At 54.6% G+C, this 13,821-nt stretch overlaps 5 protein-coding genes across 5 annotated transcripts; 3 read left to right on the top strand and 2 right to left on the bottom strand.

Moving 5' to 3' along the window:
• Positions 1–221: 221 nt before the first annotated feature.
• Positions 222–3,520, top strand: N7459_001432 (telomere length regulation TEL2 family protein; the record flags this gene model as incomplete). The annotated part of the gene is made up of 6 exons (XM_056940617.1): positions 222–1,062; positions 1,117–1,461; positions 1,515–1,601; positions 1,655–2,201; positions 2,257–2,973; positions 3,037–3,520. The coding sequence occupies 6 exons, from the start codon at positions 222–224 to the stop codon at positions 3,518–3,520; spliced, it is 3,021 nt and encodes a 1,006-aa protein (XP_056804897.1).
• Positions 3,521–3,672: 152 nt separating this feature from the next.
• On the bottom strand, positions 3,673–5,981 carry N7459_001433 (Sec1 family protein; the record flags this gene model as incomplete). Its single annotated transcript, XM_056940618.1, has 4 exons — positions 3,673–5,163; positions 5,216–5,427; positions 5,661–5,856; positions 5,910–5,981. The coding sequence occupies 4 exons, from the start codon at positions 5,979–5,981 to the stop codon at positions 3,673–3,675; spliced, it is 1,971 nt and encodes a 656-aa protein (XP_056804898.1).
• A 337-nt stretch (positions 5,982–6,318) lies between these two features.
• Positions 6,319–7,645, top strand: N7459_001434 (putative plasma membrane SNARE protein (Sec9); the record flags this gene model as incomplete). The annotated part of the gene is made up of 2 exons (XM_056940619.1): positions 6,319–7,530; positions 7,586–7,645. 2 exons carry the CDS (start codon positions 6,319–6,321, stop codon positions 7,643–7,645), a joined length of 1,272 nt encoding a protein of 423 aa, XP_056804899.1.
• A 746-nt stretch (positions 7,646–8,391) lies between these two features.
• Positions 8,392–9,945, top strand: N7459_001435 (uncharacterized protein; the record flags this gene model as incomplete). Its single annotated transcript, XM_056940620.1, has 1 exon — positions 8,392–9,945. One exon carries the CDS (start codon positions 8,392–8,394, stop codon positions 9,943–9,945), a length of 1,554 nt encoding a protein of 517 aa, XP_056804900.1.
• Positions 9,946–11,107: 1,162 nt separating this feature from the next.
• Positions 11,108–12,307, bottom strand: N7459_001436 (C2H2-type zinc finger protein; the record flags this gene model as incomplete). The annotated part of the gene is made up of 3 exons (XM_056940621.1): positions 11,108–11,226; positions 11,287–11,765; positions 11,844–12,307. The coding sequence occupies 3 exons, from the start codon at positions 12,305–12,307 to the stop codon at positions 11,108–11,110; spliced, it is 1,062 nt and encodes a 353-aa protein (XP_056804901.1).
• Positions 12,308–13,821: the final 1,514 nt, after the last annotated feature.

Consider the following 13,821-nt stretch of genomic DNA (forward strand, 5'->3'; position numbering starts at 1 on the left):
GAACAGGATGGGCACGGAGAAAGGCAGAGTTGGCAGTGCATATGCTTTAATTCATAAGATCGCCTGTGAAGTTTTTAGGTGAGCTGTCCGATGGTGGAAAGGCTGAGGAAGCAAACACGCTGCGTCGGGTGATGAGGCAGACGCTGCACGTGACACGTCCGCATACAAATGCCCACGGACAACCTCACTTTCACCATCTTCACCATCCCAAGAGTCTCAACATGGACGGTCTTCTGACTGCCATCAAAACGGTCAAGCAAGGAACTGACCCTCCTTTGGCTACAGCTGAATCCCACAGTCGCCGAGATGCTTCGGCGCATGTTGTATTCGATCTCGATCATGAGTTGTCGCCGAACCAGATCATAAATGTGTTGAAATCCCAACCTGACCATGAGCAGCTCTCTGCAGTGCTAGTGGCGATTGACCCATACAATACTTCCAAGAAGATTGATTTTGACATTCGAATCCCTGCTCCTGCAACCACTCAAATTCTCCAGCTTTTAGTCAGCACCACCATTCCGGACCACTGGGCATCACTGAACGCGACTGAGAAAAAGAGTAAAGACGCAAAGACTCGAGCGGCTTTGCTGCGCTGTCTTAGCAGTATACCCGGTCTCGGCTCCCTCGTGGGCCAGCTTCGATCTCTCGTCGCATATGTTCGGGCCACAGCTCAGCATGCAGAAAGCTCAGTCAATCAGATCGGCATTCGAGATGTGCTAGCTGTCCTTGCTACTTTGTTAGAGCCCAAAGAGTTTATATTGCGCATATATTCGGACATCTCTCAATTATTTGGCAATCGCACCCGGCAACAGGTTGCATGGAGAGAACTTGTATCTCTTGTTGCTGCTGGGAAAATCCTTTCAACGGCTGCAGAAGCGCTTACCCTTCTCAATGAATCTGATATTACATCGTCCCTCTCGTGGGTTGGGGATGGCCCTCGCTATGCATCCTGGTTGGGCGGCAATATCTCCCGTATGATCGCAGTGCTCAAGACGGATGACGATAACGGATGGGCCTCAATTGCTTTCCTAACGGGGCGAGCGTTAAGTCTGGGCTATGCTGGTAAAGATGCACCCAGTAGCTCCCAAATCTGCTATATGGTACTAACTTAGTCAGATCAATTGTCTGGAGAGATTTACTCAGGGTTGATTTCGGATCAGTCATTCTCGGTGCAGTTTAACTTGCTTCTGGACCAGCTCAAGCAGTCTGAGCAAGTGAACATACTTGAGGCGACTTTTCGCGATATACAAAAGCGCCACTTCTCTGACGATACTCCCAGTGGTCTCGGGCCATCACTCGCATTTGCAAAGACTGTTGCAGGGGTGGCTGCGTTGTGTGCGGTCATCATTGGAGATCGCCCATTCCTCAAGGGTCAGACCATGGATTGGCTTATTAAAAGTCAAGGCGGCTCAATCAATACTGTTGGGTTGCGTCGCGCTCTATTGGCACTCTATAATACTGGTAGGCTTGGTACACAAGCACCCAGAGGTTTGCTGGCTAATACTCGATCTCAGATGATCTCATGACATTGCTTACGCGCGGTCTTGAGAATTTTGGTGACAATTTCCACATCAAGCAAGTCCCAAGTATTGCCCAAAGTGGTGCGTGGAAGTTTTTCTATGTTGTTCTTGATTAAGTAGCTAACATCTTTCAGCCAATGCTCAAGTCATACTTGTAGCTGCGGGCCGTCTTAATCGCCTTGATTCGTCGAAACTCAAAGTGATAGGGCGATCAGGAACTTTCCTGAAAGCTGTTTCAAACCGATTAGCGGCATCTTCCAACATATCCCGATTTTTGGGCATGATTGTGGGCACTGGGATCTCCGAACTGATGGAAGAACCCGGCAAGGCCATGAAGTTTGACCTTGAGGAAATGCAGACTGAGGAAGCCAATTGGCTTTTGGATTTATCCAAGGTGCAAGACGAGCCTGGATCGTTTGATACTATTAAAGCACTACAGGAAACACGATCAGTATTGCCTCAGTCAACTAAGGATGCTTGCTGCCATCCCTCTGATGAGAGAGACACACGCCCAAACCGCTCTCAAAAGAGCAAGATTGTTGCTATCGAAGAGATCGATGATAGTAATGATGATACAGACGAAGATGAAGATCTCATGCCATATGAGAAACCCGACGATGACGCAGATGATGACGATGAGGATCCCACGCTTGTCCAGCGGAACAAGCCAACAGCGCCTGTGTAAGTACGAGGACATTCCAAGTTTTATGAGCCAGCTCTAACAACTCTTATGTAGTTATATTCGTGATTTAATCACATACTTGCGCGACGCTGAGAATGTTGAGCGCCATCATCTGGCCATCAGCACGGCGCCATCTCTGATCCGCCGCAAGACAGGGTTCGGCACAGAGCTCGCAGAACAGATCGAGGAGCTAGCACTAACTATAGTTGGCCTCCAAAATGACAACAATCATCCACAGTTCCATGAGTCTCGTCTTCAAAGCATGGTCGGTCTCGTTGTTTCGCAACCTCTCAAAATGGGCCGCTGGTTCTCTGCCATCTTCTTCGATGGAGATCTTTCTCAAGTCCAACGCTCTGCTGTACTTACAGCTCTTGGTCTCAGTGCCCGTGAAATTGCCGGTAATGGAGAGGAAGATGCTAAAGCACTCGGTCTTCCAGCTCTGAAGGACACTTCGTTCCCTTCCAAGCAATTGTCGCCCGCTTTAGAGGCCATGTTCTCTGATTCCAAGGAATCGCCCGTTGCAGCACTTACCAAACAAATGTCGCGCACATCGCTGCAGCCTTTAGCAGCCCATGCCGCAGATACACTCACCGGTCCCGATGCCCTCAAAGTGCGCACTTTTTCATCGCGTATGGAGGTCGAGAAAAAGCGCCGAGAGCGCGACGCTCAGAGGCAGAAATTCACTGCCAAGGACCTGCACAAAGTCCTTGCGGAAGGTTTCTTCTACCCTCTCGCTGGTCGGTTCCAAATCGTGATGCTCCAGTTCTCATCGTACGTGCCCTCCATTCCTTGCGAAGTGTTATTGTCTAATTCCACCAACACTTTGTCTTACAGATCGGCCTACTCGTCTTACAATCCATTTTCCGTCCCGCATATCCTCACCCTCTTCCTTCAGACACTCTCCCTCATTCTTACCACTGCTGGTCCTTATACACCCTTCCTGCCGGGTTTTACCCATGAGACCCTTTCACTGCTACTGTCACTGCATACGGCCCCCGTGTCCAGTGAGCCCAGCGTCACAGCAGCCTTGCTGACCGTCTTCCTTGCCATACTGGATTTGAACATTGCGTCTGGCTCCAATGGCGAAGAGCGCCTTGTGACTGAGTATGCAACTCAGGCCATCGAGCTACGCGAATGGGCGTCGCAGGTGTTTGATCGCACGCCATCTGGCCTTCGAAGTAGGCCAGCCTCCAGTGTCCCGGCCGACCCGCAGGACCAGGTGCGAACTCTCGCAGCCGGAGTCATGGTGCGACTTGGAGAGATCACGGAACGGTATCAAGGTCGGCTGATGGGCATTAATACGGGGTTCCAGTATTGATGAGATCATGTACAGGTAGTGAAAAGAAGCCAGTGATCAAATGTCAAAATGTGCATGAGTGGCATATTCACTAGTTATGCGAATTTCGCTTGAAGATGATGGTATCATAAGAATTACTACACCTGGCGTACGCTAGATCTAAGATGAAGGGATTACTCTGCTTTGACGAAGCTGCCCTTCTCAATAGCTGCTTCCATCATCCGGTCACCGCTGATAATCCCGGTCGTACAGATGATAATCTTCCGGCGCGGTGCCTCCTGGGCAGCAATGAAGCGCAGTGCGGCGATCTCGGTGAAGGTGATACCCCCCAAGAAAAACACATACACGGTCTTCGTGGCAGTGTTGCCGGTAAGGGTTTGCCGAGCCCGCACAGCCTTGTCATCCCCTTTCTGGACGATACTGAATGTTGAGCCACGGGCACTTTTAACCACATCCTCGAATCCGAGCCATCCGGGCGATGCAGTGCTAGCGTTATTAATTGAAGCGGCGGGCGAGCCGCCCTTGATGAGGGTCAAGATATAAGGCTTTTGCAAGACGCATTGCACCAAGCGCACACTGAGCGGTGCAAAGCCACTGTAGACGTAGGAAATATCGTTGGGATCCTTCTCACTGACCTCTTCGATAACGAGCCGCAGGTTTCTCCGCAGATATCCATAGTTGGTTTTTGAACCAGCCTGTGCGCCGGATGTAGGGAGGAGCATTGTTGTGGCAGAAGATCGAGGCTGCAGGAGCTCCATCTTCTCTAGCGCCCAGAAAGTGAGAAGATGTTGGTGACCATAGGCTTGAACGACTTGTCTTTTGAAGTTTTCCAGGTCCCGGGGTCGAAGTCCACCAGACATGCAAGACTCTAGACAAAGCAGGCGTAAGATACTCTTCAATGGAACATCTCGCGCGATGAGTTCTTCGATGGTCTCATGCTGATATGTTGCATCAGCGCCGGCGGCGTTGTTTTGCTGCACTTCCAATACCTTCCGAAAGGTCTCGGAACGAGTCAGCCTCATGATCTCCTCTGCAAGGTTGGTGTGGATCCGGAGACTCTGATGTTCCAATTGATAAGTAGGTAACTTATTGACGAAATCCCGAAGCTCGTTTGTGGTCTTGGCCGTATGCCGGGTCTCATATTCATTTTCCAAGCGGCGAGCTACCTTATTCAAGATATCGCCGACAATGGCAAAATTGGCATCACGTAGTTGATTGAACAGTTGATCTGATGCATCAAGCTGGATCTTCCTCTTTAGACCTTGTTTGGCCTGTTGTGGTGTTTTGGATGACTCCTGTGGCTGTGGTACGGATGCCTGTCCGATGATGCTGGTGTCAACGTCAGCTTGATTGTTTTTTATTCCGATGTATTCGTCAATCAAGCCCTCGTATGTGAGTTGTGTCAGAAGTGGGGTGCCAAAGTCCACGTCACGATCGATAATAATCAGATTCTCGGTGTCTGCACTCGGGAGAAGCCCCCGAGCCGAAGGATCTGCCAGCCCAGAGCTCTCTTCGGCATCAAGCTCTTTCCGCATCCGTAATAGAAGGTCTGCGAGACGCCGTGCATTGTCGCCTTTGCCAACAATCCGAGGAAAATATCCGTGTCTCTGTTGAATGCCCATCAAAGCCTTCGCAGCATGGAAGATGCAACCTGGGTCCTTATGCTGTGTAATCGTCAACGTGTGCTCCTGTGTTTCTCGATGACAGCTCACTGACCAGGTACAGATCACCAAAGGCATCATCCAGCTCTAATGATAGAATATCGTGCTCTAGTGGCAAAAAGTGGAGCGGGAATTCTGCAATATTGACGTCCCCGATTATACCGGCCTCTTCCAGCACGGCATTGCCTACCAGGGTCCGACGCGGCGAGAAGAAGATGGTGAACTCGTGTTCTACATTGCCGTTGTTCTGCAAACGTTTGATTTGCTCTGTCGACCTGTTAGCTCATACTGATGACACTCAATCGAAGGGAAACTGGAAAGAGAGCCAGATAAATGAGCTCAATGACAATCAATCTAGGGAAGCTAAGACTGATTACGCAGAGTAGGAAGCTCATCTGCGTAATCTACTGATGTCCCATCTTTGCCGTGCAAGTCCACGCAGGCAGCAGCAGCAACAAAAACAACAACAAAAGCCACAAGAAAAGAAAGTGGCGACCTACCTGCCACCGTGCGAACGTGGTGCGCCTTCTCACCACGAACGAGGAACACGACATTGCGCTGCGACGAGTCGATATTGGCGTTTTCCAGCAGAAAGACGCGGTCTACCCCGTACTCCTGCAGCACGGAGAACTTGACGAACAGGCCGACTGGACCCGCCAGCTCCTGACTGATGACGAGGTTCTTCTTGCCCCGAGTCTGCACGCCATTAGAAGAAGGCTCCAGGACGCGAGCGCGCACGCGATACTCACGCCTTCGAGCAGGGCCAGCAGATTCCTGCGGGCCTTGTCTCTGCAGTGGTCGGCATCTCCCACAGGCGCCATTGCGGTCGTGGCGGTGGCAGGCAACCGAGAAAGTCCAAAAATAACGAGGAGGCGAAGTCGCCGCGGTGGGCTAGTGCTGCTGACTAACTGTACTGGTACCGTCCGGTGCCGATGATTTGCCCCTGGAGAGGTGTGTAATTCCCGTTTTGGTAATTACGGCGGCGACGTTCGCCGGTCTCGACTGCCTAAGCTCCCCTGAAGCGCATTCATTCTCACCTTCTAAAATATCTCCTGTCCTCTTTCTCTTTCCCAATTACTCCCTTCCTCTAACGAATACCTCACTTCCTTTTACCCTCCAAGTGACCATCTCCGCCACATCGACCACATCCCGTGCACCATGGGTCTATTCAAAAAGTCCGATGGCGACGACGATTCCAACCGCCGAGCCCTGTTTGGGTCCCGGTCGAAGAACAAGAGCCCGGCGCCTGCCTCCAATCCCTACGCTCAGCCAGTTCCCTTGGACCCTTACACCAAGGCGAAGATCAATGCCGGTGTCGCGCCGCCCCCGGCCGATCACCCCGGCGCATCTGGCTCCCCCGCCCCCGCGGGAGGACCCCACGGCATTCCAAGCGACAACAAATACTCCGGCTATACCCCCAACCGTTACGGCAACCAGGGTGGATACGGCAGTGATCGATTTGGCTCTGGTGCGGGCGCCGGGGCCGGTAGCTCGCGGTACGGGGCCGGTGGCTACGGAGGACTAGGCAGCACCGACCCCAATGATCCCAATGTTGAAGCCGACCGCAGTGCCCTGTTTGGCGGCGCTAGAAACCGTGCTCAAGACCGTCCGCAGGGTGGCCCGCCACCGCCCTACTCGGAGGGCCAGGGCCAGGGGGGTGGGCAGCCGAGCTATGGAGGTGCCAGCAATGAGTATAGTATGGCTACCTACCAGGACCGGCAGCTCACAGCAGAAGAAGAGGAAGAGGAGTCGGTGCAGGCCACTAAACAGGAGATGCGTTTTGTGAAACAGGGAGACGTTTCCTCCACCCGGAATGCTCTCCGTGTGGCGGCGCAGGCCGAGGAGACTGGTCGTTCCACTCTGGCTCGTCTGGGGGGACAGGGTGAGATGATCCACGGTGCGGAGAAGAGCTTGGACATGGCTACAGTTGAGGGACGTCTGGCGCAGGAGAAAGCTCGGGAGTTGAAGACACTCAACAAGAGCATGTTCGCCGTGCACGTGTCCAATCCGTTCACCAGTGCATCTCGCCGCCGGGAACGTGACGAGCGGACTCTCAATACTCACCGAGAGGAGCGTGATGCCCGTGAGGGCACCCGCGCGGAAGCATTCCAGAGCAACGCTCGTATGGACCGCATGTTCCGCGACATCGATCGAGAGGCTTCCAAGCAGAGCAAGGGCAAGAAGGCAAACGTCACTGAGCGAGCCAAATACCAGTTCGAAGCCGACAGTGAGGACGAGGCTTTGGAAGATGAGATCGAGCAGAACTTGGATCTTCTCAGCGGTGCCGCTGGTCGGCTCAACGGTCTCGCCAAGGCCACTGGCCGTGAGCTCGACGAGCAGAACAGACATTTGGAGCGTATCACAGGCAAGGTCAGTATCATTGAGTCCTCCGGCAATTGGCATTCTGCTAACTTGAATGTGACAGAGCGACTATGTCGACGACCAAATTGCCATGAACCGGGCCAAACTGGACCGCATCCATTAAAACCCGTGCTTTGCAGGAGTGGAGCTGGGATATGCCTGGTGCTGCACAGCTCGGTAATTATCGACCTTCTCGGTCTCTCATTGCGGATCATCATCACAAACCGCGGCGTTTTGGGCTGTCTTCTGCATTTAATATCTACACTGTGTCCCTCTATCGGCGGGATCTTGAAGCGGCCATTTAGACTACGGATTTAGTATCCTACTCCCTTTCATTCTTACTCGTCCATGGATGTGATCAAAACTCTCGAGCAGTCTCTGTCTCTCGACTTCAGCCGTGTACCTGTAAACATGATGACACCCATTACTTGTAATCCGGCTATCTTATCGCCGGCACTCTCCACGGTCGATCCCTGCGCCCCCGCACCAACTTGACCATATCGCCATCCCTGACCTGTACAATCTGGAGAGATCGCCGTTGCATGGATGATTAGCTGTGTGTTCCCACCGCATCCCTCGCTTTCCATGATATGATCCTTACCCCAGCAAACCACTTCACGCTCGGACCGAGGAGTGATAGCCCGACTGCGGGGATAGTGGGTATGGCCCACGGAGAATGACGCTCCGCCAATCCTAACTACAACAAGCAACGAGTGATGCGGCTCGCAGCACTGTAGCAAATCCCCCAGGCTCATCTCTACCCAATCCCGCATTGGAAACCGCATTATTTTCTTCCATTCGCTTCATCCAGACCATCATTCCATCATACTTGTCATCTCATTCCCCAACACCACATCTCTGCCGCCCAGCATGTCCCTCCCACCCTCCGCGGTCGACATTCTGGTGATAGGTGGTGGCAATGCAGGCTTCTCAGCCGCAGTATCCGCCGCCCAAACAAACCCCAAGGCCAAGATCATCGTCGTCGACAAATGCCCCGCCGACTGGGCCGGCGGCAACAGCTACTTCACGGCTGGCGCCTTCCGCACTGTCCACGACGGTCTCGACGACCTGCTCCCGCTCGTGAACAACACCACCACCGAGCAAGCCAGGCGCATCGACATGCCCGTCTACTCTGAGGCCGACTTCACCAATGACCTGCACCGCATGACCGGCGGCCGCACCGACCCGGCGCTCTCCAAGATCCTGGTCCAGGACTCGCGGAGCACAATCGGCTGGCTCGCCCAGAACGGCATCCGCTTCCAGCTCTCCTTCAATCGACAGGCGTACGAAGTCGACGGCCGCATCAAGTTCTGGGGCGGTCTGGCACTGAAGACCGCCGACGGCGGAAAGGGCCTAGTCGCGGACCACCAGCGCGCCGCGCACAAGCACAACGTGCCCGTGTTCTTCGACACGCCCGCCACGCGGCTGATCACCGACCCGCGCGGCGCCGTGGTTGGCGCCGAAGTGCGCACCGGCGCGCAGCACACACAAACCATCCGCGCGGGCGCAGTGATCCTCGCCGCCGGCGGGTTCGAGGCCAACGCGCAGCTGCGCGCGCAGTACCTCGGCCCGGGCTGGGACGCGGCGCGCGTACGCGGCACGCCATATAACACGGGCGACCTGCTCCAGCGAGCTGTGCGCGACGCCGCAGCCAAGCCGGTGGGCAACTGGTCCGGGTGCCACAGCGTGGCGTGGGATGCGGATGCGCCGGCGCACGCGGGCGACCGCGCGGTCTCGAACGAGTTCACCAAATCCGGGTACCCGCTGGGGATCATGGTCAACCGCGACGGGGCGCGCTTCGTGGACGAAGGGTCCGACATGCGCAACTACACGTACGCGATGATCGGGCGGCGCATCCTCCAGCAGCCCGGGCAGGTGGCCTTCCAGGTGTGGGATGCGCGGACGACGCCGTGGCTGCGGGCCGAGGAATACCGGCCCGCGGTCACCCGGCATCTGACGGGGCGCTCGCTGGAGGAGCTGGCGGACCGGTGTGTCGAGGCCGGGCTGCAGAGCAAAGAGCGGTTCCTGGCGACGCTGGCGGCGTATAACCGGGCGGTGCGGCCGGGGCGGTGGGATCCCGCTGTGAAGGATGGGCTGACGACGACGGGGCTGGCGGTGCCCAAATCCAACTGGGCGCTGCCGATTGATCGTGCGCCGTTCCTGGCTGTGCGCGTGTCGGCGGGCATCACCTTCACCTTTGGTGGTCTCGCGGTCGACCCGGAGACGGCGGCGGTTATCTCAGAGACCACCGGCGCGGATATCCCGGGGTTATACTGTGTGGGAGAGATGCTCGGCGGAATCTTTCATGACAACTACCCCGGTGGCAGTGGATTGACGTCTGGCGCAGTCTTTGGACGTCGTGCCGGGCGAGCAGCCGCAGAGATTGTTGCTCGTCAGGACTCCGGCTTAAGCGCGAGACTGTAAAACCGATATCCATGGGTAAGTAGCTAGTAACCAGTAGTTAGCGAAGTACTCGGCACCGACGACCTACGTGAAGGTAAAAGAGCCCAGACCGACGAACAAGTTCCCAGTGGTAGAGCCAGTTGATAGTAAAACACTCTATATCAAAACAAATCTACTTGCACGGAAACCTCAGTTGAGCGCTTAATTGTGGATTAGACAATATCTTTACTATAGCAACTGGAGCGCAGACACCAGCGGGGCCTGGGATCGCAGCCAAACCCGCCAGGGTTCACCGAAAGAAAAACAACAGGAAATAGACGCTTTCGCACCAATGCCACGGGTATCACATCAACACCAACCCAAATTGCACACCGCGTGCAATAGTTGAAACACAGCAGACCCAGTGGAAACAGAGGGCGACCCTCGAACGGAACAAAGCAGACCAAGAACCCCCAACCAGAAGGAGAGTAGAAGAGACTTCGCGGCAGACAAAACAGAGGAGAAAATGGAAGGGGGGGAAGATGAGATAAAATCTAAGTCATGCAAGACAGATGCAAGGTAGAGAAGAAGATTAAGAGAAAAGAAACGAAGCCTGCTGCGAGAGCCCCCAGAAGACAAACGCAGGAAATCAGAAATAAGAAGGTACCCCAGAAATGACAAAATAAAGCAAAGAAAAGAATAGCATCGCATCATCACAAACCCATTGGTATCGAGAAACGCACAAAGGGACTCCTAAGTCTAGCGAAAGAAGAAATGAAGAACCAGAAACGCAAACCAGCCGGCACCTCTATGGTCATAACGTGGGGCTAAGAAAAGCATGAATGTAAGCTCTCCCTTCCCGAAGCCCTTTTACCATATCCCATCAACCCGCGGTCCCAGACCGTCTTGCAGGGTATAATGGAGCTCCGAAGCCGATCGGGAGACGTATCGAAGCGAAAGATGGAAGCATAGGGAGGAGGGATCCAAGCTGTTGTACAAGGAAGAGCGCCTTAGCGGTATCATACAGCCAACACAGTTGGCTGTTCAGCTCGGCAGGAATGGTTTTGCGGGCGGGTGGGATAAAGTGTCTGGCGCGCTTGATTCGCGCCGAGCTGGGAAGGGATGAGAGAGCGCTCGGGTATAAGGCGGGCGATTTCATCCAAAAAAAAAAATGGTCGTACGGCGTCGGAATCGACAGATCGGTTTACTCCTCGTCGTCGGCAGAGCCGGTGTCTTTTTCGCCCTTGTGGACCTTCTTGTGTCGACGCAGATTCGAGACGACTGAAAAGTGCCGCCCGCAACCATCAACGTCGCATGCGAATGCTGGATGGCTCTGTTAGCACAGTGTTCCTGTGGTGTTGGGGTGGGCGGTTTTCAACTTACGCTTCTCGCCAGTGTGGCTATACATGTGCGTTTGCAGGGAGGAAGGACGAGTAAATCGCTTGTCGCAAACCTTGCACTTGTGCTTCTTCTGCGTGTTGGAGGGCATCTTGGAGCTGAACTGGCTCATCATGGACTGGGGACCAGGGGGTGCACTACCAGCCAGAAGGCTCGTAGGCCGGGGGAGGGTGCGTGACTCATACGACTCGGACGTTGTCGAGCTGTAGTCAGTGACGGATGAATCCACAGAGCCCACCGAGGCACTGTAGTAGGGGTAATTTCCGCCCGAGGAGATGGAGGAGGCGGATGAGTGAGCAGGAGGGAAGCCGTAGGACTCAGCGGAGCCCCGCGCGCCGCGAGGGCCGTAGATGTTACGAGGCGTCAGGTCCTGGCTGAGCGCCACCATGCCTCGGCTGGCGTCCAGCGCGTCCCCGAAGGTAGGTGTGGACGCAGCTTGGGATGATCCCACGCGAGCCGCATCTCTGTAGATCGAACGGCGCGTCAGTCTTTGCACTCGCGCACCAACCAGAAGGCCAGAAATAGTATCCAGGGGCACTTACGAGTGAGAGATGCGACGAGCATCCTGGGATTGTGACGGGTGAATCGGGGCATAGCTGACCGGCGCATAGCTGGCCGGCGTGAAGTTGCTCATAGGTGGAGCGGTCGTATAGGCGGGAGCCTGCTCGAAAGAGGTGCGCGGCACGTCGTGTTGCATCCCCATCACCTCTGGGCCGTAGCCGGCGGTGGTATAGTTGCTGCCGGGCACTAGTGAGGGCGCCGACACGGGGATACTGGGGTAGGGCATGGACATGGCGGCGGTGCGGCCGACTTCCTCGGTCTTGAGGGGGGTGATGGGAATGCTGGCGCTGTTGCCCATCGATGTCGCGTACACGGGAGGAGTCGAGTGGGAGGTGGTATGCGCGGCGGCCCAAGGGTCTGTGAATTGCGGTGGATTGTGGTGATAAACATTGTCGAAGCTCATGCCGCCATACGGGCGGTTCTGGTTTTCCATTACCATCGTCATGGAGAATCAGGTCGCGATTCGCGAGCGGATCGCGCGCTGGAAGAATCCAAGGTGTCGATCGAACGAGTTGCTGGTTGTATCGAGGCCCTCGAGGAAGCTGCGAGGGGAGAGGGCAGTAGTAGGGCGAGACGTGATCGACTCCGTTGATCCGGGGGAGCAGATGTAGCAGATGAAGGCAGGATAAACAGCGACAGGAGTGAAAAGAGCAAGTGATAGGCCCGAAGATCGTGTTATTTTAGACAAGGGAGAGGAAGAGAAACAGCAGTCTGGGGAAGGGGATCGGCGAAGCTTAAGAAGGGACAAACACTATACGGAGGCACGATACTCCAGTGCCACTGACGACGTGCCCGCCGGGGTTGCAGATCGCTGGGACATGAATTACGAGTAATTTTACCAAAATCTCAAATAATTCGATTTTGGGGGATTTTTTTTTTTTTTTTTTCCCGCTCCTCTGATTTTATCGTGCAGGATTGGACGCGGTGCCTTAGTGCCAAAAGTGGCTCCTCTCAACGGGAACCAGTTCCTCGGACCCTCCCTTGATTGTCCTTTCTTTTTCGGCCAGACGGTGTTTAAGCTACGAGGCACTGGAGTATAGTGCCGGGATCACGATGTCGGGAATTTCTTGCGCTGTAATCTGAGAAAATACCGAACATGGAGAATTAAGAATCCGGCATTAATGAATTGGATCGTGCTCCCAACCGATTAGGCTGAGGAATGGAAGATCTAGAGAATCGCCCCCCTCCATTAAACGCGGCCGCAGGAATGGCACCCTGCGCGAGGCAAGATGGGGGACTCGGGGAGTGGGAGGACGGAGTCGATGTGCTCCGTCTGTGTTGCTCTCCGGAATCGGAACTCTCTTGGGCCAGGACCGTATAGAGAAGAATAGGGGAACGGCAGGTGAGGGAAAAAAAAAATGAAAAATGAAAATGACGACCCAAAAATTGGTGGCCTCGGAGAGAGAAAAAAAGAAAAGAAGAAAAAAGCAGCAGGGAATGTCCCACACAGAGGTGGCGTGTGATTGGCCCATCTGTGCCGTGTCTGCGGCGCGCTAGTTCCTATAGGGCAAAAAGGGCAGCAAGAAAAGGGACGCCAAGAAATAACCTCACACAGCCTCAGTTGTTTCAAGGCGGCGGGGACCAGCGATCGCTCGACGTCAAAGGGTATACCCGTGTCCCAGGCGTGGTATGACTGTTTCGCCTAGGGGGTTGACCTTCATCGACATTATTCTTACTGTGGTCATTGACTATCGCTTCGTGCTTGACAACTCCGCTCGTTATTGTCCCCTTCGCCATCCTGATGTGACCCTCGAAGATATTCGCTCTGGCTCAAACCCAAAAGGACCCACGGGGACCAGACGGGCGTCATTGGCGGAGAGACCCAAACAGACTGACGATTTGTATGGGATCGTGAGGGGTTTGAACACGGGCCAGGCTGGGTTTAGCGTGGGAGGAGACCTTACTTCCAGCTGTCCCCCAATGAAATTCATCGTGATGAAATGAAATACCAAATCGTCG

The sequence above is a fragment of the Penicillium hispanicum genome, assembly GCF_028827665.1.
Source record: "Penicillium hispanicum strain IBT 35686 chromosome Unknown utg000001l_segment0_segment0, whole genome shotgun sequence".
Classification (NCBI taxonomy): domain Eukaryota; kingdom Fungi; phylum Ascomycota; class Eurotiomycetes; order Eurotiales; family Aspergillaceae; genus Penicillium; species Penicillium hispanicum.